The sequence below is a fragment of the Epinephelus moara genome, chromosome 6 (assembly GCF_006386435.1).
Source record: "Epinephelus moara isolate mb chromosome 6, YSFRI_EMoa_1.0, whole genome shotgun sequence".
Lineage (NCBI taxonomy): Eukaryota > Metazoa > Chordata > Actinopteri > Perciformes > Serranidae > Epinephelus > Epinephelus moara.
This window is the reverse complement of record NC_065511.1, coordinates 8,296,056-8,322,249: the sequence shown is the minus strand read 5'-3', so window position 1 is coordinate 8,322,249 and position 26,194 is coordinate 8,296,056. Positions and strand designations below refer to the sequence as shown.

Genomic DNA, 26,194 nt, shown 5'->3' with positions numbered 1-26,194 from the left:
ACCAAAACTTTTTTTGTTCCAGGCTGTGAACTTGTTAATTTTCCTGCTGTAAAGTTGTACATTTTAACATGGGCATCTATGGGGATTGACTGGCTCCTGGAGCCAGCCTTCCTTGTTGGCTTTGTTTTTTGGCCCTGGAGGTTGCCGCTTAGTCTGGATAGATTTTTGTTGTGTGGAGTGGATTATCAAGAAGCCTTCTTCACGAAATATGTAGATAATGGAACACAGCAACATGGAAATTCACACCGGACCTGATGTGAATAGTTGTCATGCAGATTTTCTGTATTCCCACACCACATTTCTGCATCACACTGGTGGGAAACAGCTTTTAATCTACTAACAGTAATAGTTTCAGTAACAAAAAAATGTCACAAAGAGCTTGGTAATGGTAAGTCAATCAGAGTAAGAGAATTCAATACGAATGCATGAGACCTTCCTTCCTCAAGAACACACAAGCTCACGAGTCTCTTGGTAGCCATTTTACTGGGCTTGTTTTCCTGTCAGCTGCCAGATCTCATAAGACCTCCTCCCTGATGTCTGCTCCTCCCTCTCCCATCATGCAGTTTGTTTAACTTTCTAATGCACTACCATCACATTAAACTTATTAGCCATTTTAGAGGGTATCCAATTCTACGGCTTACTTTGGGTTATTGTGGAAGTAAGAAGTAACTGTGACAACAGAACCTCGACAGCTGGTGAACTGTGCAAATGGATTACTGAGAGTTAGTTAAATCCAGTGTTGTTGAAATGCCTACCTGTGTTTCAAACATATGTGTTGGGCATGTCCATTACAAGTTACTGGTGTGTGTCATATAAACACATGTCGATCCTTGGCCACATTGATTGATGATCTAAGTGGATGCACATATTCAGCGCTGAAACTGACAGCACAAAACAACCAGCCCAACACCTAATTTCAAATTAAATTCAGTGCACACCTTGAGAAATGACAGAAATATCCAAAAGCCCATATATCATTTTAAAGGTTAATGGTACCCTTTACTAAAGAATACCAAAAGAAAAGAGATGCCATTCTTATTGTGGCAGATTATTACAACTATTGTATTCATGCTGGGTAGCTCCAGAGCAGCCTCCATCACATGACTGCACAGGGACAAAGCCATAAGCCCTATCAACAGATTAGAAACCACAACTCAGGCGTCTCACCAATAAGTAACAAAGTCAGCGGGAGCTGAGCAACACCTTGCTCTGCTCTCTCGGAATAATCCTAAATTATTCATTTGAATCTCAACGAGGCTGCTGTCAGCAGGAGAAACGCATATTACTTATGTAAATCCTCAGTGGCAAAAGGTATGAGCTGTTACATAACAGATGCAGCCTGAACCGTCACCTTCCTGCGTGAGGGAACATCCTAACACCCCCACCAACACAAACATCACATGGCCTCATTCACTCCATCATCACTTCTTTCTACCTGTTTATTCATGTTACTAACATTGTCTCACAAACATCAGTGAGCGAGAGGAACAGTCTGTCAGAGTTGGAACAAAGTGTTTGTTATGGAGGTCACAAGGAAGTCTCAAGTCACTAAAGTGCACTAAAGCCCCAAATCAAGTCCCAAGTCAGGACAGACAAGTTCCAAGTGAAGCCCTAAACTTTGAGTTTCAAGTCCTAAGCTAGAATTACAACCTTGTCCGTGCACATGTGGACTAGCCACTATTGCAAGTGTCTTCAGGTCTCTGTCAGCAGCTGGAGTAAGTATCCAGAAGCTGATGGATGTCAGTGTTGAACTGAAATTCACCAGATAACGTTCTGTTAACCTATGATGAAACTTATGACATCAGTAGCTGAAATGTGTGCTAAAGAAGCGAAGCTCCTTATTCTTGTTCTTAATCAGCCCCTCTTTCACAGGCACATTACTGCTGGCTTTCCACATACCACTGCTGGCCTTTGTGTCAGCTCATACCACCGTAAAACTAAAGACCAAAAGGTGGTGCCAGACTTCACTCCTCATTCCTTTCTATAGGGAACAGGGAGAGATGATTTGTGAATTGCCCCCAGTTTTTCGCTTTGCACAGAGTTCATTCTGGTGAACTGGGAGGCATTCCAGTGCCCAGCCAGTTTGAGAGAGGGGCTGGGGTTGACCTCTCTCAGAAAAATGTATTGTTTATAAAAGTATATGGTGAAATAACACAAGCATAGAGCATTGAAGAATATGGGATGCTGCTTGGCTGCAATGAGTGCAAGGACAATGATAGAGGTAATAACAATAGAGTGTTTGATGAAAAGATGAATACCCCCAGGGCTTGGGGGTTAAAATGCGCTTATAAACTACAACACCCCATTTAACTCCTGCCCCCTTGTTGGATTTCACTAATTTGTTTCCTGGCACCTGTACACTGTTGCTAATAAAGACTTAACATGTACTTATTATGTCATCCACCGAATCTGTTCCTATTATCCACACTTTATTAGCATTAAGATGATGTGCTCATTAAACTACATTTCTGGTGACCAGCATTTTATGCATACTGTACCTTCACATTGTCTGGATGGAGACCCCCAGGGTGTTTGTCCATGTACTGACACAGGTCGGTGTGCTGTGAAATTAAAGTAAAAGAGCACAATGTTAGAGCTGTAACATGAGGAGATTTTTATTGCCAACAAGTGCTATCTGTAATTGTGGTACACATTATAATAAAGAACTTGAACAATGAGAAATTCTTAAAGCTTGGGAGGCAGCATAGTCCATAACTAAACACATCTCTAGGTGATGTTTCCAAATGTAAACTACAATTACCACAACACGGTTAAATGCCTCCATGAACCAGTAAAGTTGTAGTTGCAGTTTACATCTATGTCTGTCCAGAGTCATATGTAGCCACGACAGCACAGTTTCAAGATTATTGTGACCAGTTCAGTCTCTGACCAAATTCCTCCCCCTCTGTTCCAGAGATACGACATTGAATAATGGTCAGAAAAGTGTTTTGCAGAACATTATGACATCACAGTGAAATTGTCCTTTAACCTTTTAGACATAACATGTCATCACGTCAGTATTTTATCCAATTAAACATTTGTGAGAAAGTTTGTCATAATTAGTGTATGAATTCTTGAGTCACAACCTAAAGTGTGTTTTGTGAGGTCACAGTGACCTTTGATCTTTGATCACCAGAATCTTATCAGCCTACACGTTCTCACTCCGACCTCGTCACATATCGACATGTCGACACGTCACAGACTTTCCACGTCCAGATATGGCTTACAAGGTACATAGGTGCATTGGCTGTTGACGTCCTGGGACGCAGTGGAAACTTAAGCCTGTTACTTGTATTCTCATCCTTCAAAATACATTTCCATTTTCACAGAAAATGTACCATTTACATAAGGTTTCTTTCAAAATAAATGCACTATGTCAGTACAATACCGGGAATTTACTTTTATTTTTCCTTCAACAACAAACGCACATGGTTGGGTTTAAGACAAAAGAACAGGGTTTGGCTTTATCATTGCGAACATTGCTCTCCTGGGTGAAAGTCAGTGTTGGACCCATCCATCACCCCTCCCACCCCACTCAGACTTCCGCCACCTTAACTTTCATTCTTGTTCCACTGTGTGTCCCCCTTGTTGGGTTAAACTTTAACGGCAACGGGCCCTGTATCATGCCAACATTAAAGCACAGCTTTTTCATCGTGTGTGATGCTGCAAGTCACTGCCCAAGCGCCGTATTTCGATGACTTCAGAGTGAGACTGGGTTGAATCAGCTCGTCCTCGAGTCCTGGTGGACAGAGGTTGAAATTCCCTATGACCACCAAAATCTTATCAGTTCATTGTTGAGTCCAGTTGGACATTTGTGCCAAATTTGAAGAAATTCCCTCAAGGCATTCTTGAGATGTCACATTCACAGGAGTGGAATGGAGAGAGCAAAGTACGGAAGTACAGATGAACGGATGTATGGATGGACAGACGTATCTCCCAAAAAAATAATACCTCCAACCATGGCTATCACCGGTGCAGAGGCATACAAATCAACTGCTCTTATTGGACAGGGGTGTCTACATACATTTGGCTATATAGTACATTTTCTTTCTGACATCAAGAAATGTGAGAAATGTGGTTGGTTTTATAGAGGTATTTACCACCTGAGGTGATTTGTTAAAAAGCTGAGCTGATGTTTTCTCTATCAGCAACTCCTCCATCTACTGACTCATAAGACATCCATGCGGGGTTACGCTGGCCTGCCCCTCACCTCTGTGTTTTGTTAGCAAATTGAGGATGGAGGAGGCGACGGCTCTCCAATCACGCTGATATTTACAATCTCAACAATCTCCCACTGCTGCCCGCACCAGCCAAGCGTTCTCTGCTGAATAATTCAGACACATGCTCCAGCACGGACGTTCCTGTCCGTCTTACTCTTTCTCCTTCATCTCTCGGTAATACATTTCATTGTTTTCCCTGTCCCCTCTCCCTATGTATGTCACCCTCATCCTGTCAATCATCATTAGCGCTCAGAGGAGAACAATGAACTGATTTTTGTGGTTGGAAAGTCCTCTGTATGGAAAACAGTGCTGCGGCTCTGAACTCGAGATGATGGATCAGCGTGAAACCAGCAGTCCCACATTTGCACAGCTTGGAATTTAACATTTCAGTCAAATAAAGAACCATTAGCCACCAGGCTAAATTCATAAATTAAGTCAAAGATATGAATAATCAGAGAGGCTCTTATGAGAAGAGTTAACTGACCTCCCACCTCTGCTCTCATTCTTTATTCAAACATGACCTGCTGAGCTCCACTCAACCAGATCTCCTTCAGAAGCTGGACCTTTGACATGTCTTATATCTACCAAAAGAGGGCATCACACAGTTTTCAGTCTCATTAAATGGAGAAGCGGTGGAGAGCTGACTAAGCTTGTTCTGGTTGAGAGATTTGGCCTCGCTCAGCATTTCATGATCAAAGATTGACCTGAATATCAATGTGACCATCAGTGGTTGTCAGTGGGCACACATGCAGAGGGATAACAGAGGATCTGGACTGCTCAGAACTTTCAATATTGTTTGTATAATGTTTTTAATATTAACCAGTAAAGATGCCCTGCTGAAGTTTTTGTGCCCCTGGGCCCAGGCAATGATTCAATATTATTGTTTTGACTTTCGGTGATTTGAACGGGATCTTCATCTCAGGAGGAAAACTAGAGGTTCACATGCAGTTTTTACAACAGCAGCACTTTAAAGGGTTGAAACATCTGAAAAAGTTTCATGCTGCCTTTGCTTGCTGGGACACTGTGGACTAGTTTCTGCTGTTACTGTCACAGACTACAGATAAAAACAGATGCAGAGATTGTGATGTCACCCAAATGTTTCTGCAAGGGTGAATTAAAGCTTTGGTCTGGGCTCCCTGCTCTCAAAGGACTTGGCAGTTACAGAAGGCGGGAGGCAAGAGACTCTCCACAGATACATCAAGGGTGATGAGAATCATATGACTGGTGGAGATCACTGAAGATGCCACATTTTAAGACTGTTACTTAATTAGTTTACTTAGCAGTTAAGTAGTATTAGTACTAGTAATTTACTTAGCTAACAATACAAGCAGTGTGGTGGTCAGCAGGAGCTGTGGTGCTCGCTGCAAAACTTTGAGTCATCCTAAATGTTTGGGGCCAAGTATATCTATACTTGAGAGTTCTGAAACCTGGTAATAATTGGGGCAACATCTATTTTTAACATAAATGCATTTACATAAGGACTGGCTGTCAGTGGCATTATATTAAGTTAGATTAGCTAGATCTGTAACCACCTTTTCTTGGGAGAGAAGGCGGAAACACACATATATATACATACATGTATGTACATCAGTATATTGTATCACATCTATATATATTTATCTTACTATATAATGATAAAAACTCTGTCTGTGTGTCTCTGTTCCACGTTTTTCTCCTCACTGACTTGGTCAATCCATGTGAAATTTGGCACAGTGGTAGAGGGTCATGGGAGGATGCGAATGAAGCAATATTACATCAATTGGCCAAAGGGGAGCGCTATAGCAACCGACTGAAATTGCAAACTTTGAATGGGCATATCTCATTCCCCGTATGTTGTAGAGACATGAAACTTTGCACAGAGATGCCTCTCCTCATGAAGAACAAATTTGCATCAAGAACCCATAACTTCCGCCATTTTTAATTTTTTTGAAAAACACTTAAAATCGATCTCTTCCTAGGAAGTTTGACCGATCTGCATGAAACTTATAACAACAGAAAAATGCTTAAAAATGGCTAAAATGTGACTGATTGCTGTGGCTCCCCCTGTGGCTTAATGTTTTTTTTTTTTTTTTTGGTATGACTAAGTCACGGTATGGTATGCTGTACATAATCATGGAAACTGTCAGTGTGTCATTCTGTCTGTCCCACGTTTTTCTACTCACTGACGTGGTCAGTCTATGTGAAACTGCAAATAGGCATTGAGGATTGGCATAGGTAGAAGGTGACAAAGCTACCAATGGGTATGGACTAATACATATATATATATATGTATATATATATATATATATATATATACACATATACATATACATATACATATATATGTTTGTGTGTATACATAACTATAGATAGATCTCAGACTTTTTTTAAGCATTCAATACATATATTTCTCTCTATATATAATTTGTTGAAATTCGTGTGAGTGAGCACTTCTTTTCCAAGATAATCCACCTGACAGGTGTGACATATCAAGAGGCTGATTAAGCAGCATCATTACTACACAGGTGTGTACACAGGTTGGGATGGTCACAGTAAAAGGGGAATGTGAAGTTTGATCACAGAATGGTGCCCCAGGTGTTCCAAGTTTTGAGGGAGCGAGTCTTTGGCATGCTGACCATAGGAATGTTTTGGTGCCTAAACCCAACTGTGCCATCACCTCTTGATTTAGCATATTACGTGCCACCACCACGTTATGGAATGGCGAGAGGTTCTGGTCATTTCACATATTTTTGTGAGGTTGTGTGCTTTAGGATATAATAAATTAAATGTTGGCTATTTAAGTGTTTGTTATGATTGTTGATGTACCTCAAAAAAATACCCACTGATTTACTGATGTCTCTTTCACAATGTAAGCAATGTAAGCCCATGAAAAAAAAGCACCTTTCCAGGTGCCATGGCATCATGTGATGGACCCTCCAAAGCCAGAAGGTGTTTTTGGGTGTTTGGGCCAAAACATGTAAAGGCACAATTACATACTCAGAGTGAATTGGATTAAACTAACCTTGGGTTCAAAATTTGATAGTGCTTAAAATATTTGACACTGATCAAATTACAAAAATACCTTGAAGTTTCAAAGATAGCTTGATTACTTCCAGCGCTAATGGTTGTCTGTATCCCTGCTATACTTCAGTTGGTGCCATCTGTAGACAGCACTCAACATTATGTTCTAGCAGGAAACTTTTCTATAGGCCATAAGTACATCAATTGAATATTTAAATACTTTATAGAATAATTTAGGTACTATAACAGTGACCTTCCAGCGAAATGTCTTCCTGGCTTCCTGTACTGAGCACAGACAGACCAGCCTCTGGTGCCGCTGGCTGCCATCCTAAGGTGGAAAAAGCTCAGGCTGTTTTAACATTCTTTAGGTGCCCTACAAACAAGAGTATGCTAATCAAAATATCCACAGCTCATGTTTCTGTGGGCACAGTATTAAAAACTGAAACTCAATCAGCAAGCAGACACTGAGGTCAAAACAATCAATCTAAGGACACACACAAGCACTAAAAACAGATCCTCAACCTAATTTCAGACCTCTACCATCTGCCCATAAAGGGTTCACGTGGGTGAGTTAAGTGTGTGCAGACTTACCACATATTCAAAGACCAGAGTCAGGGTTTCCTTGGTGTGGATGATGTCATGGAGGAGCACAATGTTTGCATGCTTCAGGCCTTTCAGAAGAGATGCTGCAGAGACAGAACAGACAGAGATAGAGAGTTAAAGTGAAGAACATATCAGGATAGTGAAGAATTGCTATGATCTATGCCTTCATTAGCTGCATCATTAGAATGCTACACTGGCCTGCCATAAGCCTCACTACATACATACAGGGGATTAAGAAAAGATTAAAATAGAGGAAGAAAACAGAGGATGGATTATTGCTCTGAGTTCTCACACTCATTTGTCAACACATTTATGATGTAATAGACATTCTTAATAAGTAGAGCTGTGAGATGATACGTTACAGAGAGATGGTCAAATTGCTCGTTAATTTCCTGGCAAAGCTTACTGAGTCTTACTGAGGAGGCTGGGTGTGATCAGCACATTCTGGGACAGACTTGTTGAGACTTTCACATGTGATTCACTTCATCTGAGCCAAACCTTGAGAACAGTCTGGGAGGACTGTGCAAATAATAGACGGAGATATATAATGAATTGTACAATCAGCCAAGGTATACAGAATTTGCGAAGGTCAGTTTTGTGTGGGAAAATTCTTCACCTCTAAAAGCCTTGACTGAGAGTTGAAAGACTTGAATATTTCATTGCCAGGCCTATTCATTTGGAGGGCATGGCCTCACTCATGTAAAAATGTTATTATAACAGCTCTGAAAGTAAAATGTAGAAATACAGTTCCATTTTAATGGTCAACTTACAGAGACAGGTTGCATCTTGACTCACAGTTTTGCTTAGGATGACTTGTGACTTGACCATTAACAATTTCTTATAGAGGCAATCCTGGTTCATTTTACAACACCAACCAAAGAGAAAAGTGAGGGCTGCAGTTAGTTGCTATTAAACCTAAACCTCGGCTTGGCATTGTGACCACTTGGACCTGAGATAAAGAACTTGAGAATTAATCCAAAGACTTGCTGTGATAGACGTGAGACTTGAAATGCTACGACACTATGGTCATTTACATTAGGGTGACAGGGACTTTTGTTGTATTAGAAATCATGTACCTTTTTTAGAATGCCTTATCTTGGGGTCCCTCTACACTTTCAAAAAATGTCTTTTTGGGTGATCGGATTGCAATCGCATAGTGCTTGACCATATGAAAGTACAGGTGCTTTTGCACTAAAAACACACTGAGGACAAATTATAATCCGATTGGATAAACCTACAAAGGTAGTTGGGACACATTGGCTATGTTCAGATTGCAGGCCAATCTGCAATCTCAGATTCTTAAATCAGATCTTTAAGATGGACTGTCAGCACTGTTATTTGCAAATAATGAGATCGGATTTGACACTACCAACCTATCTGCATGGGTTGCTGTGGTGACAATGTGGCATCAGTAACCACGTAGCTTTGCTGGTGATGCGGCTTTCCAATGCAGAAGCATGAGAATTTGTTAGCCTTTGGAGGCTGTTTACAATGTTGGATTTATCATTATGGTTTTATTTTACAGTCTGTCTCCAAAGTCACCAGAAGTCTCCAAAAAAAACATTGCAGTTCATGGCTGGATTATAAAGCTTCTGAAAGAGATTTCAGTCCTTTTTGCAAACTGGTTGTAAGGGAAGATGTGTTTTAATAATACATGGTCCTAGAGTTCGGTTTAAAATGACACATGTGCCAACCACTGGGGGCAGTAAACAGTCCTGAAATGAAACAGAAGGAACCAACTTATGTATCGGTTTACAACGCAGCCAAAAGGATCCATCACATACTGTTTAAAGAACACAAAAGAAGACAGTCAACAGTGTCATCCATCATGGCAGAACTGAAGTCATGAATATTCAATGCTGTATATTGTCACAAAACGCATGCATGCACAGGCTGTTCCACTTTGGGTTCAGTACACGCAAGCATTGTTTTCTGAGAATCCCTGGAGTGGGTGTGCAATTACAGTCCTGCACAGGCAAGTTGGACTTTGCCAATCACAACGAAAACAACTACATTAAGAGGTAATTACAGAATGTAAGTAAGTTGAATGGCTATTGCTGAAAAAATGCGGGGGGTGTCAAAAATTGGCTATTATAACTTGAAATGGAATAAAAAATTAGAAACTCTTGATCATCTTCGATCAGACCACAAATTAGACAAGAATCAGCTAGCTAGACACGCCACAGTCCCTTGCCTGGAGGGGAGCAGGCAGCAGCCCAAGAGACGTACCTTTGGTTAGCTGTAACAGCTCAAATTCGGCCAGCACAAACCCCCCACCACCAGATGTAACAGCAGGCTGGTTACCATTTGCAGTGTCGCATCTAAACTTGGTGACGGCAGCAACAGAAAGTTTGCTAATTCAGCAGAGAGTCAGGGCTGTCCAGTCCCCAAGAGCTGGGGTTTGTGCTAGCTGAATTTAGGTTGCTGCAGCTGCTGAATGTGTTCCTGTATCTGGAGATGCTGCCCGCTCTCCTCAAAGCAAGGTGGTCTACAGTGGCGAGGAGTGAGGTGGAGAACGCACTGCGATTCGAGCTAGCTAATGTTAGAATGTCAGAATCTCAATAGTGATAGCTAGTCCTGAGTCTCCTTAGTGAGGCTAGCTATTGATTCCAAATTCAAAAAAGAAAATGTCTTGGAGGAAAATAGTGAATTTCATAGTGAGTGGACAGAATTGTTTGCTTTCACTACTAACGCTGCAAAGTTTAAGTACCACATAATGATAAATAGCCCACTGCAGAGTAGAAAAAAATGGCTCTTTTGATAGCAAAGGTTGCTGACCCTGGTTTAGCAGAGGGCTAGGGCTTCTCTCGTCTCTGAAATGCTTCGCTGATATTAATACAATTTCTTTATTGTCAGACTCTCTTTGATAAATCTATCTTCCTTCTTTGGGTTGCTTTGCAGTATAGACAGTTGTTGCCAACTCTGAAATAGTAATTTTCTCTGCAGGTTTCTCCACCATTGAATCAGGCTTTCATCAAAGAGATGTGCACATACATCTGCATTTTTGGAGCAGCCAATAGGAACGCCCTCTCTCTGAAATGACCTGTGATTGGCCAACTTCTCCTACCAGATTCTCTAAAGCCTAAAAGAGCCGAGAGGAGGTGCAGAAGTCCAGTGTTCTCCCAGTCCACTTGAATTACAATATGCTCAAAGTTTTTTTGTAGGATGTTTACCCAATGACGCCAAACTAAAACTGCCTACCCCAGGTTTAATGAACATTTTTATTTCACCATCATCTTACTGACTTGTTAGAAAAAACCCAACACTTTTTGCTTGTGGTGGTAATACTCACGACTGTGAAGCCACTATACTTTATCTAGACAGGAAACAAGGTGTGATTCTACTTAAGCAACCAACTGCAAAGCTTTCTCCTGTAATTACAGAGACAAATTTGCAGGCAAACAAACAGCTGACAGAAAAACTCAACCAGCCACAGTAAGGCAATACAGGGAATAGTTTCATTAGGACCGAATGTGAGAGCAGCATAATAAGTGCAGTTTTTATTATGAGGCGTAAATGGGATTTTCAGACAGTTGCCAATGTGATTAATTTAGCTAAAACAAAGTTCTTTTCCAAGGGCACAAGGGAGCTTTGATGCACAGATCCTCAGAGAGCCGGCAAGTGATGGAGCCTCATGAATACATTCATCCTGTATGAATACCTAAAGGTTGTTAAAAAATCAGATAAGGCAGTAAGCAGGAGGTTAGTGCTACAGTCAGATACCTCAAAGATCCTGTCACCAGTTTGAAGATCCAACTCCCTCCTTCGCACACATACACCCACCCCTTCTCCAGTAATGGGCATGAGTGTGTGCAGTTTTAATAAGCATGGACACACACACACACACACTGAACTCTTACTCTGGATATATTACTTTATTCAGCAGCAGTCTGTAATGCTGCTCACATATCAGCGCTGGGAGCTTCCTGCTCAGTAATTGCTGAATTAGTTCAATTTCAAAGCGCCTTTCTGATCCGCTCACAGGGAGAGTTTGGACTCTGTGTGCGTGTGTGTGTGTGTGTGTGTGTGTGTGTAGCCCAGGATAGCTCACCCTTCATCAGGTCTGGATCATACAGAGATCAAACAGACAGAATCATTTTTCTCATCTAAATTCAAATGCCAGTCATGCGTGTGGAGGTGAGTGTGTCTTCTTAAAGTCCAGCCAGTAAACTGAGGATCTTCAAGTGCTACACACACACAACTGACAGGACAAACCAAGCCAGGACACACTCTGATCTGCTGTTATGTAAAAGGACAACTGCTAAGTCACCCGATGTCAAACATATGAACAGAAAATTTAAGTTCCATAAGGGCTTGGTCCACTACAGGCACTATGCACTTGTTCTAACTTTATTTTGTTGTTTATATATTTTAACAATCAACAATTTTAACAACAACAAACATGCACTGAGTAAAGTTAAGATCTCCACAAGGCAGCCATTTCAGCTGCGACACCGCTGCTCGAGCTGATCACAGCTCCTCAGACAATTTTTGTATTTCCAGCATATGTGCTGCACCGCATTTCAAAAGATACAATATAACTATGAGGATGAATGTATTATTAATAACTAAAACACAGCCACAAATATTTGATCCATGTCATAACCGGACTTTGAACAGTATTAACTTTGTTTGTAGGCTACAGCACAACAAACCAGTAATAACAATAAACATAATAACTGCCTTGAGTTGACTTTGTCTCTGAAATGTGCTCTATAAATTAACTTGTATTGCTGAAAACAGACAGAAAAAGAAACCATTTAGCTGCCTGCTTACTTACTTATGGCTGAAGGAAAAATGACCAAATCAACAAAATCTTAAAGTCTATAAAACTGAGCAGGAATAACACTCTGCTTCTGAAATACTCCTGGTCTGTTATGACGCAGGGCAGCAAACAACAAAGTCAGGTCGTAGCCAGAATGCCACGCAGCTGAACTCACTTTAGTTGTCCCTTTCAGCTCCCTTACAGTGAAGATAACGTAATTGGTGATTTTTCTCTCATATTGAGCATACCTTTATTGTATCATGATGGATTTGGTATGAAATTTATCTGCAGATGCTTTGGTTCAAAAGTGAGACCCAACTTTTTTTATGAATGTCAGTTTTTAAGCAACGATGAAGGACAGAATGTGTCCTGCAACAGATGGTAAGGCTTGTTGTGTTTAACTGAGCTGATTTCCGGACAATTTGTGGCCCCTACGGGCCAGTTAAGAGGAGTGAGGATAATATAAAACAGCCAATAATTATCCAATAATCAACAATTGTGAATCACTGCAACCACAAGAGGTTCTTGAGCATACAGTTATACATGTTCACATAAAATGTTAGGCTGATTGATCCAGTAGTTTGCTAGATTAGCTACGGGCAGACAAATACACACACACACACACACACAGATGATTTTCATTACTTATTTTGATTTAAAATCATCCATTAAACACCAAACACTAAAAATGCAATATAAAACCCATTTAAAATCAAATATTGAGTTAATTACTAACTTTGTTATGCATAGTTAAGATGGATTTTTTTTTTACATTTTGAATGGTGACATGAACTTCAGAAAAAAATTAGAAGTTAGAAGAAATATTCAACAGTCATTTTTGGTTTCCTCATTATAGTGTACACCACGCTAAGACTGTCAGTCTTAATACAGCAGGCTTCCATGTACAACATGTACAACACTGGAGATCACTAAGCACCTTCACTGGAGCAGCTGGGGATTTGGGGCCCTACTTAAGGAAAACTTAGCTTTGTTTACAACGCTTAAAAAATATATCAACTTTCTTTGAACCTTATTTGTGGGAGAAGTGGGTGAGTGTGGCATTGTAACACCTTTCCAAGTAACTAATTCGTCATGAAAATTTCACTCCAGTGTGTTTATTTGTAGTCCAGTAACATCTGAGCAAAGTAAATTCCCTCCCGAACCTCTTACCTTCTCTTATGGCTGTGAAGGGCGTCCCTTCCTCCTCCTGCAGACGAATCACCTTCAGAGCCACCAGTTTCCCATTCACCCTGGCAACAACACAGAGGACAAACAAAGTATGGTAATCCTGTGTTTTTTCTTTTTTGTGACAAGAAAAAAAGAATCTATTAAAATCAGCGAAGCCGGAGAACAGCGGAGATTGTTAAGTCAATGAAATGTAATTCAGCAGCAGTGGAGTGAGACTGGGGTGTAAGGCCACAGGATTACAAGTGAATGAAGCTCACCAATCAAAGCTGTTGTAGTGAATAGCAACACAAAATAACATCATTACTGTGAAGATTAGAGTCGGTGGAGTTTCATACATTTACAGTGTGTGAACTTTTCATTTTCTAGAATTTAATTAGCAAAACCTGAAAGGAAAGCAGCAAAGCATAAAAAATGGAGCATGACTGTTGAATATAAACATCCATCCTATGGTGATTTAAATAATAAAAAAAAATCACTGCATGATGGGATTTGCAGTTTTACAGAGAGGAGAAAAATTATTTACATACAACTACACTGTGTAACTGTTATTGCTGTTCCATTTAATGAATCCATTCAGTTACAGCACTGCTCCTGTATAATTAAATGTAATATTCACTGCCTGCATGAGCAGCTCTTATGATAAAGCAGAGTGACTGGAATAGGCGTCATTCGACATACACGCACTACTTACTTGCTCTTTCCTTTGTAAACTGTAGCATATGAACCCTCGCCCAGTTTCTCAAGCTTCTCATAGGAATCTGCCTTCCCAAACTTCGGGCTTGTAGGCTAAGGAAAAAAAAAACAAGAAATGTAAAGAAGGTGATACAAAAGCATGAATTCAGTAACCCAGAAAAGAAAACTCTCAGAGGATTTCACACAAGACATTACAAGTCTATGAGAGATATTAAAATGTGGAAGCTCCCCACCGCATCATCTGGGAGGTGTAATGTCAGTGAGGAGGAGGAGGAGGAGAGAGAATTTCACAAAGTCTTGATGTGAGAACTCTGAAGACTGCTTTTCATTTAATCGTCAGCTCGTAACTTTTAGACACTTTTCATTGTTGACAGTTCACAGGCAGAGAGGTAACAACAGTTCAGAGGAAGTGAGGCCCAGAGCTGAACATGTTCATACTCGTCTGATATGAAAAGGGGAAACTAGCTCAGCTCGAAAACTTCCACTTAATGGATGCTGTGGAGAGAGGTGGCTGCAATAATGTTGTATGTATTCTCGATGATGATGATTTAAGGCTGCCTTCACAGTTGTTTGGATCACTTAAAATGAACCCTAGTGTGTTTGCTGGGTTAGTACGGTTTGTTTGGGCTGGTGTAAAAGCCGACCAATCAACCGCACTGAGACCACTTAAAAAGGAGCAACTTTGGTGCTGTTTGTGCTCTGAAAGCACACAGACCTAACACGAGTTGTACGGAAAATAGATGTGTGTTTTTAGCATGAATTCAAAAGCTAAGCTACTGTTAAATCCATCAGCTCATTGTAAACAATTTGGAAAGTGATCTTGAGCGACCTGTAGACTATGCATCTTTGTAAATCATATGGTAACCATGGTAATGCATATGTCCGTCAGCACATGTGAGCTGGGGTTTTCCCTGATCAGTCAGACAGTAAAAACTGCTGTGCGCTGGGTACTGTGCAGTTCATTAAGTCCTTTAATAAGTGTGTGATGCACTGATCCCACAGTAATCCTTCTGGTTATACTGGTGCACAAGACGCCTCTTTTTTCCATCTGTCTCTGCCTGTTAGTCATTTTTCATAACATGCAGCTGATTCGTGGTCTAATGATACTAATAATGCTCATGATCACTTATTCCTTCATGAGCTCTTTGTGACATAAGAGAACATAGCAGTGGCAATTTTATTTATATAGCACATAATAATAATAATAATAATAATAATATAATTACACGTAAATTCAAGGTGCTTTACATTAGAAGACAACATAAGAGAACACAAGTTGCAAGAACATAAGAATACAGTATGCGCATGACTCATGGTTACATTTAGCCAACACACACAAATGGTTAGGTCTAGAGAAAAAGAACAGGGCTTGGATTTATATTCATACAGGACGTGAACACTGGCCTGTCTTGGTTGTTGGACCCATCCATCATCCCTCCCACCCACCCTACTCAGAGATTTTTTTTGCCCCCTTAACTTTCGTTGTTGTCCGGCTGGTTTCCCTGTGACACTGTCAGGCGCTGGTACAGACTGACAGCACCCAGCCACGTAACATATCAATGTGAAAAGACAGTTTTTTTGGCAGTATCTAATGCTGAGGTCACTGCCCAAGCGCCAGTATTCAATGACTTCGGAATGAGACCGGGTTGATTAAAGTGCTGCATGACTTGTCATTTACCAGAATTAGATTTTCCCTCATGTAGTGCTGTTGATGATGCAAGATAACTGCCAAAACTGTCCAATCATTGGGTTAGCTATCTGTGAACATGAATGGTACCAGAACTAAAAGCTACCCAACCATCAGAATAAATGCTGGCATTGTACATTTCTGCAAACCATATGTAACATTTGTGCGTTATTATGTGGCGGATATGTTCAACTTTACGTTTCCACAAAGTAGTGGTATAAGTATGGTTATGTTCAGGCACAAACAACACTTGGTTATCGTTTGGCAAATATCATGTTTTGGCCTAAAATACCTGGTTCTGATTGCACGTTCGCGGCTACAGTAGAAATGGCGCCAATTTCTCGCTAAAAACAAGTTTTGTTCTCTGTTGCACTCAAAGTGGTCTACAGCTTGACTCGGCAACCCTCTCACCTAGGTATCACACCATCCACCAACCCCTCCAGCTCCTGATGAAAAAGTCAGCTCATATTCATGTAATCTGAACTACAATTCCTGTTTATTTAACTATATATTTGTTAATACTACTGTTTAAATTTCTTATATTTTCACGTATCTTTCCTCTCTTGCAAGGAGCACCTGTAACATAAATAATTTCCCTTCGGGGATCAATCACCATCACCTACTTTGAGTACAACAGGATGGCATTAACTTGTGATGCCTGGACCTCAAGGTCAGTGGATTCATATGTGACTATAACGGCACATTATGTCACAGAGAACTGGGGACTGCTGTCTCACGTTCTCCAAACTAGAGCAGTACACGAAAGTCACACCAGAGCAAACACTGCAGACCTCCTGCAAAATGCAGCACAGGATTGGCGGAGTGTGGTTGTAACAGACAACGCTTCTAACATGGATGTTGCCATTCAGTTAGCAGGATACCTACATGTGAAGTGTTTTGCTCACGCGCTGAATCTGGCCTTGCAGAGGGCATTAAATCTGCCAACAGTTCAGTTTGTCAGGTGTATGCAGCATTTCTGACAGGTTTTATGACGGTGTTGGTCAGTCTGTCTGCTTTGTGTCACATTTTGCTGCTTCAAACTTTATTTTACGAGGCAAAACTGATGTTGACAAAGTTTTCCTTTGGAGAAATAATCTGCAGCTGGAAAAAAGGTAATAAATCGCAATATATCACAATATATTTTATTGCAATACTCAGCATATTGTAATTTTATTCGTATAAAAATTATTGTGACCTAAGTATTGTGATAATATCATATCATGGGTTCTCTGGTGATTCCCACCCCTAAAAGTCAGGGAACTCACACAGTGAACTCCTTCATACAACATCATCTACGTAAAACTAACATTAGCTACCATAAGCTACTGAACTGGTCATACTAGAACAAGTACAGCTTGCAGCAAAACTACACAATGTGTAGTTTCTAACATGGTGGGATGTTAGAAACCATTTTTGTAAAATGGTACTGAATGACATATTGAATATTATACATATTAAATTAAGCTGGGCAGATTTTATTGTGAAAGTAGATGCTATGATTAGAAGCAGAGGACAAAAGAAAAAAGTCTCAGAAACCCATTATAAATGTGCCTCAGTTACCACCAATGCTCTAAAGATGCTAATAATTTCACTGCAGCTGCGTGTGGCTATTAGCGCTGATATTTGTGATTTGGACTTTCTGGGGTTTTTTTTGCAATGAGGCTCATTTGCATAAAAACATGACAATTTAGTGCTAAATGTATGCATATTGCCTCATTTAAATAGGTGCAAATAGCAGAGGAGCAGCGGGACGCTAGTTACTTGGTAGTGCAGTTAGGGGTGCATTTCACCCTCTGCGGGTGCTTTGAGAATTCCATTTTCACGTTTTCTTTTTGTCTTGTTTGAGCAGGTTTGGCCGCTGAAAAACCTGCACGGTCCTTTTTTGAATTTGTCCCTCAGTGTTCTGCCTAAACACACGCTATGCTCCCACAAACTGTCAGTTAAGCCAGGAATGTCAGTTAAAACCATGCTTATTAACCTTAAATTGGTCACAGTCAATGGGAGAAGGAGAATTCCTGCTAGGAAGCTTCTAATTTGGCCAAATGATTTGAGTGCAGCATTAACATAAAGTGCCTTTGCTGATTAAAACCTATTATCTGCAGGTACAGGCCATGTCTGATCAAATATCCCATTTTACAATCCAGAGATTTCGTGTGAAATACTTGAGTCGGGCGGGTCGGGCTACTTAAACAAAACAGACCATGAAAAGGATAATTCGCACATTTTCATAATCACAGCTGAAACAATTCATTAGTGTCTCACAGTGATGCTGGCAGGCAATCAGTCAAGCCTCATATCACACTTATTAAATCTTATTTGTGTGCACATTCATCAGGCTTTTCACATTTGGAGCCAAATTAAAAAAGGAACCACATATGTATAAAACCTGAAAATCTCATTTGCATGATTAAGAAAATGATGTTGTTTGTACACAGCCTTCAATTAAGTGTGTGAAAGAATACAGGCTGTAAAATTAGTTTCAGATGCAGAAAAGAAAAAGAGCTTGGCTGCCAAAACAATACACCTGAGAGACACAGAGGTAACTGGTGCTTTGACAGCAGGTGAAAAGCCGTGGCCATGTCAAAGCCAAGCAAAGTGCATGATACTGTTGATTTTTGGGGTCTGATGTTGAAACATATTTTGGAATCAATCTTCCTTTTACTGATAATAAGTAAATCTTCATGAAGTGTGCAAAAGAAAATGCTGTTACATGGGTTTCCATCCACTGCAGTTATGTGAATATTGGAAGTTGGTTCATCGAGATAAACAGCTGGTGGCAATAATCCTCCACTCGGCCGCCATTAAACTGTTGTAGAAGAAGAGGGTGCAACATGATGATGTAATTTAAAGAACTCCAGTCAAACCTAATCAGTGGAAAACAATGTGGAATGGGTGTCACGGTGAAATGCGGCAGGACAACAACTTAAGTTAAGGGTGTGAAAAGTATGAGTAGAGCGGGTGTGAGGGTGGGCAATGGGTCCAACAACCACCGACTTTCACGCTGGAGGCTGGTGTTTGCTTCGTATGTACGTGTAAAACCAAACCCTGTTCATTTTTCCAAAACCCAACCACATAGGTTTGTCGCCTAAACCCAACCATGCACGTGTGTTCGCTAAACGTAACCATGTGCATTTGTTGTTGAAGGCCAAAATGTCGATTTCCGGTGACATAGAGCCTTTATTTTGAAAAAGACTGTATGCGAACTGTACATTTCCTGTATAAAGAGAAGTGTATTTTGAAAACAGACAATGTATGTAACAGGCTGAAGTTGACACAGTGTCCCAGAACGTCAACAACCAACGCACCCAGGGTACCTTGGACGTCATATCTTGACGTGGAAAGTCTATGATCAAACATGGATATGTGATGAGGTCAGAGTGAGAAAGTGCTGGTGAATCCTGTGGGCCTCTAGCACCACATTGTACTTTACTGAGAGAAGCTCTCCTGCACCTTTGGCTAGGTGTACAAACACCTGCCTGAATGTTCTACTGAGCTACGTCAGCCTTTCAATATCAAGCTAGTCTAATTATAAAGCTCCACAAAAATAAAGACTGGTTAAAAAATTACCACTTCTACCCCCATCCTCTCTCCAATCCTCAAGCTGTGTTTCCATGGTAACACTGCTACAACTGTTGACTGCCTTCTCACCCACTGTTTATCAAGTCAAACAGAGGTGACTGCCCACCGAACACTGTATCATCAGCACCACTGCTTTGTTATTTTCTCTTTTTTTTTTAGGCAAGTTACATATTGTGACTATTTCTTGCTGAACAGCTACACACTGTGACTCTGTGCAGCTTCCAGGAGTCGTGTCGTCAAAGTGAGGTTGCCAGGTTTGGTATTATGGTGCCTGTACAGAGACCTATACTTATAACAGGGTTAGGGTTAGGGTTTATATTACTGCTTTGGACAGGGCCAGGCTCGCTGTTTCCCTCTGTTTCCAGTCTCTATGCTAAGCTAGGAGTTATAATTATTAGGGATGCACCAAAATGAAAATTTGTGGCCGAAGCCGAAACCGAATATTATTAAACGCTTGGCTGAATACCGAGTACCGAATACCGAATATCGTTGTTTAGTTTTTCATTAGTTTTGCAGATGAACCCCCTCCAGATTAGTGTTGTCACGGTACCAAAATTGGGAACCACGGTNCTGGCTCGGCTGTTCAGGTACTTCTGGGCAGTCCACACGCCAAGAAAAGGATATTATTGGAGCCGACTTATCCGTCGCCGGTAAGCCGATGGCCGCCGTATTTGACAGGAATAAGCCGATGGCCGCCGTATTTGACAGGAATACATTACTGTCTGTGTCTGTGACCCCCGTTCAACCTGCAATCGGTGGGATTCGCCTTTCGTTTCTGCTGCTGGTTGAAATCTGTAGGCTGCTCGCACAGCATGCTGAATGATTTAAGCCTATTTTGCTCGCTCAAAACTATTTCTAGTCGCAAATGCGAGTGCAGCGAGGGACGGATCGCCACACTGCTGACAATTTACTCCGCGCGTCACGGCACGCTGTTTGATTGCGTTATCAAAACACGCCGCTATTATTCGGCCTTACTTTTAACTTATTCCACCGAATACCGAATGTGTGTTTTTTTGCAATATTCGGCCGAATATATTCGGTTACCGAATATTCGGTGCATCCCTAATAATTATGCAACCTGACTGAGAGCAAGTAAAAGAAGGACCAAAGACAGGAAACAGCTAGCATGTCTACTTCCTGTTACACAGTATTGTTTAGTAGGCCTACACAGCAGTGTGTACAGTTTGCTAAATATAAAATAATACTTAAGGCCCTGACACACCAAGCTGATGGTTGGCCGTCGACCAAAGTCGGGCCGTCGGTGAGCGTCTGTCACCCTAGTTTTTGCGGTGTCTCCCGCACCATCGGCACTTTGGCGTAGGTGGCTTTTCGGCCGATTGAGCATGTTGAATTGGCGGCAGAGCTTGTCGGTGAGAGAGATCACTCTGATTGGCTGTTCAGGTTTTATTTCCTCGCCCCTGTAGCGAGTGAATCTGCCTGTAGTAAAACCAGGGCTAACAGGTGCTTCCTCCTCAGGCTCCACTTCGCTCGGCTCTCTGCTTGGATTCAAACGGAGAGCTGGAGCTAGCTGGGAGCGTTAGCCGCAGCATGACCGGAGGGAAGCACAACCAGCTAGCCTCCGCTGGTCTCTGAGCTAGCCCTGGCTCTCCGTTTGGATCCAACCAAAGCACCAAGCAAGGGCATAGGTTTGATTTTCACATTGGTAGGGACATAAAAGTGCTCCATGGCGGCGACCTGTACGTTGATGATTTTTTAATGCAATTTCACGTCATGTGAAACTGATCACTGCTTTATAATGCATATTTAGATATCTACACTAAATACAAGAATGTCTTGGTTAATGTATTCTCTAATGTTATCAGTTACATGAATATACACTGATCACTTCACCACAATAACAATAACAGTATACTCCAAAGGGGCTTAACTTCAGTACCAGCCTGCGGTCTGCAGTTGGGTTGGTAATAGTGATCCGAATTGATATCGGGTAAAAACATATATTATGCATGAATCAATATTTTTTACTTACCCCTAGTCACAATGCTGAATCTCACTATCAACATATATCCTTCACGATTCAATCTCACCTGTGAGGCTCCTGTCTCTCCTCTATCTCCTCCTGTCTCTCTTCCATTTCCTTCTGTCTCTCTTCCTGCCTCTCCTCCTCCATCTCCTCCATCTCCTCCAGTCTCTCTACTACTTGTCATCTGACAAAAAATATATTGATGCAAGACATGTGAACAGTGGGACAATTTGAGATGCAACAGTCATAGATTTTGATTGTTGTAGCCTGAGGAAAACATACTGTATGTTTTACAATTGTGTAATTCATTAAACAACATCTGAATGTATATAGGCTAAAGAACAGCCATAATGTCAACACAAGTTAGTCAGCTTCATCATGTTAAACATAAATAAAATAAATCAACAAAAATGTAAATGCTCCAAAATCATTATAATACAACTGTGTGCAAAATGTTGCACTTACACCCAATATCTATTACATAAATATGACTCAGTGTTGGTGTTTTTACTGGGAGCAGTGGATCTCTATTCTCCTAAGTCTCTCCTTCACACACCATGGATGCTGAAGACTGTCACTGAAGGAGCTATTATTTATAGTGTTTACACTTTATTTATTCAGACTGTTTCTATCATGTCATCTTACTACAAACATTAATTTGAACTGTGTCATCACTACATGACATCTATGATTGCTGATGGAGCATGTGAAGTGGAATTTCATGTTCTCTGGCATATAATATTGATCTAATAGTTGCCAAACTTAGCTCAGCTAGTATTAGCTCGTTAGCATCTCATTATCTAGCAAAGAGTTACCAAGGAACGCCATTCAGTTAGCCTAACATCAACAGGTGTTTGTTTAGCGTATTTACTGAACCAACCGACTCACCGTTCACACTCGGCGCTCCGGTGTGGTGCACTAACGGTGACGCGCGTGTATGTGTCGTGAGCTGTATGGTGACGCACACCCACAAAGTCAGTGGAGAGAGCGGCGCTGGGGAAGACCAATCACACGTTACCAAAATAACGGTAGAGCCAATCGATGAGCAATACGAGGTTAGAGGCGGGACGTATGGTAGACACCAACGATTGTTAACCCTTTGTGTACCATATTGAGCGGACGCCGACAGCCAGTGTTTATATTGGTAGGGACAATACGGAAGGGGCTGAATATTGGTAGGGACGTGTCCCTACCGTCCCTACCCAATCCTACACCTATGGCACCGAGCCCTGGTTTGTTATTCAGGTTAAAGTGGGAAGAAGCAGCTGAGTGAAGTGGAGCCTGCGGAGGAAACATCGGGACCCTCTGGATGTAATAGTCCGTGGAGGTGCTGCGGTGCTCGGCTGCACAGATAGGAAACCCCTCAGCTGACAGGATGTACCACTCTGTCACTCCGCTCTCTCTCACGCAGGCGCAGAGCTACTTGGCCATCGGATGTAGTCTGTGTAGTGCGTTCAAATGCAACTGACACAGGGCGACGTGAGTTGGCTTTTATCGCGGCTAGTTCTTTGATGTCAGTTTGGTGTGTCCCCACCTTTAGGGATGCACAATAATATTGGTACATCATCAGTATCAGCTGATGAAATATTGGAATTGGCCAACATGCTGATAATATTGGCATGTATCTGCCAATATCGGCTTTAGAATTAACTATTACAATTGGCAAATAAAGTTTTTCCTTGTTTTGCACAATGAATGTATATTACATACATAGAAAAGCATTGTGTTTCATGTCTCCATCTGCTGGTGGGCCATCACGGTAAGAGTTTGCATGCATAATATAATGTTAATTCCGCAACATAAGAGACTTGATGATTACTAAACTTGGGTGGGGGAAAAATGGATAAATCGATATCAGCATTGGTCATTGGTCAATATACATATCAGCATAATAGATATTGGCAAAAAATCCAATATTGTGAATCCCTAATAATACTAATAATGATAAGCCTGTATCAGCTAGATCCCATTGTATTATAAATGATCTATTTCCCAGTTACTTTAGAGAGCCTACAAGCTTCTCTCAAAAGCTGGGGTGCATCTTCTCCTGAAACACCCACAGCATCCAGAAATCTCCTTGCTGCATCTATGATTATCTCAATTTTCTCAGATTGTCTTTCAGTTCCAGCATTGCCGTTAATAACGGTTGCCACGTAGGCCAAAAACTTCATCTGGTGTTAACACAAGCAATATTCCTCATAATTCCTGGCCAACTTGTCCTCCTTAGCTTCCTGTCTTACATAACTTGTCTTACCTTATCCCTAACGTCTATTTCTTTTCTTCATTCTGGCTCTAATTATTTCTGCCTACCTTGCTCTCTTTGGACAAACCACCATAAGCTACTGGCCACGCCAGACCCAGTAAGGCTGTAGCAGCAATCCTGTTTTGAACTGACATTGAATCAAGAGTGATTATGAAGTCAACTTTTCACTTTTAAAGAAGGGAGGATTTTGTTTTTTTGTCTTTCAGATGTTAAATAGACTCGCTTTCATTTCACCCAGATGATTCAGGCCTTCTAAAAATAGTTAAGGATTAGATGGCTCTGTCTAATTGCTGAACCTGGTCTATGGAATAGACCATCCCATAGATCAAAATTGTGAAGCCAGCCCCAAGTGATGCAAGGAACGGCCAACTTGAGGCAAAAAAAAGACTCATCTAGCTATAAGACATATAACGTCTAATCTCTTTAACCCTTTGATTGTTCATATCCCATTTCTCTCTCTCCCCTAATTCCTCCTCCTTGTCCTCTCTTTTCACTAAGACTTCTGTGTGCTGAACTGTCAGTCGTACCGGGACCTTATCATTCATTGCTTCATTTCAGACGTTTGGATCTGGAACTTCATCCTCAAGGAGATACAGCGTCTACTCTCTGTCTCTCTACCTCATGTGCTTGTTGTCCTTGTCTCTCCCTTTGCATTTTTTTGTGTGAATGTTGTGCTTGAGCTTGGCTCTTGTGTGTTTGTGTAGTCTGTCCTCTTCTGGGTCTCCATAGTGAAGAGGAGGTCATGTGACCCAGGTACATTTGGAGAAACAGGAAGTTGCTAAAAGTCCTCCCAGATCCATTCTTCATTCATATACAGTGGAACACTCTTAGAGTGATCACGTCTGTGCGATTCAAATTCATCACCATAAGCAATAATTATTATAACCCATTTTTTTCTTAGTCTTGATTTCTCATGAAGATAGCTGTTATGTGTATATTTATTACTTGAATATTAAGTGATGAAACTGACAGCTTTGCTATTTACTGAGTTTTACTCACTGTGTCAAAATACAGTGCAGCTGCAGCTGGACGGCTCTTAAACCACAGGTACTTTCAATATGTACACTGCCCCAGTGTCAAGTAGCCTGCCGTAAGCAGAAGGGTTACCATGAAGGAAAGGATCATAACATTATATTAATTTTTTCCCCTTATGCTGTCATGTATGAAAAGACGCAAAATGAACACCGAGAGCGTACTACTTGATTTTTATGAGTAAATTATATTAAACAGCATTTGTCCCAAGCTTTTTGATCCATATCAGCGGTTGATATCCGTACCTGTGATCACAAGTGGTTTCCACTCTAGGTTTTTCTCGTCTTAAAGGCCTTTGCACACAGAGTCCACTTTTTTTGGACGTGTTTTTTTTTTTTTTTTTAATCCGTCACCCGGCACAGAAATCTTGCACGGAGTCTGATGCATTTTATTGTTCTATGCATTGCAAAAATTCACAAGACGAGACAAAATGAAACAACAAATTTCCTCCCTTGCTTCTCTCCACTGGAGTTTTTTATCTGTCACTCTCCCCATGTCTTGTATTTGGCACCACAGCTGCTTAATGGGGCTGAGCTGTCCTCCCTCTCTGTTTCCACACTACTCCTCTCTCTGCCTGTGTGCAGACCACATCTTCCTCCTCTTCATCATCATCCACCGTAATATACCTGACCTGTTGAAAGTGAGCTATCTGAGTTATGAAATTATTCTGTGCACCCCATTCCTCTGTCTTGTCCCGCTGCCACAATTTCTTCACTGATTTTTGGTCAGACGTCTCTAAAGGCTTCCGACGGTTGCAAAAAATGCAGAAAATCAAACCTGTTCCGAAAATTTTAATGATGGATGAAAGTTTCAGACTCAGTGTGTAAACATGATTGATACAACGCGGGGTCGTATTTATTTTTAGACGTGCAGCAATTTTGGACAAAAAAACGGACTCATTGTGCAAAGGCCTTGAGTCTCCATTTTGTGAATTTACTATGTTGTTCTGTTCCGTACCCATGACGTCTATTGCTTTTCTCTCCCTCCTGAAAAAGGAACCTTTCTCAATTGCTCTTTCTGAGGTTTCTTCCATTTTTTTCCCTGTTAAAGATACATATATTTAACAGCGGGACTTCTCCTGTGTGCATGGATAGATGGAGGCCCTTGTATAGACAAAGGGAGTCGTATCCTGTGACGAATGTAAAACCTCTTGAAGCAGATGTTTGATTTGTGATATTGG

General features: G+C 41.1%; 1 protein-coding gene across 2 annotated transcripts in view; it reads right to left on the bottom strand.

Annotated features, from left to right (window-relative positions):
* cdk14 (cyclin-dependent kinase 14) overlaps positions 1-26,194 on the bottom strand; it is a 270,852-nt gene that overhangs the window by 158,967 nt on the left and 85,691 nt on the right. For both annotated transcript variants that reach the window (XM_050047719.1, XM_050047720.1), the window contains 4 exons: positions 14,468-14,562; positions 13,759-13,838; positions 7,812-7,906; positions 2,499-2,561 (listed from right to left, as the gene is read on the bottom strand). In XM_050047719.1, the coding sequence (XP_049903676.1) occupies positions 2,499-2,561; positions 7,812-7,906; positions 13,759-13,838; positions 14,468-14,562 (333 nt within the window). The remainder of the gene's footprint in view (positions 1-2,498; positions 2,562-7,811; positions 7,907-13,758; positions 13,839-14,467; positions 14,563-26,194) is intronic.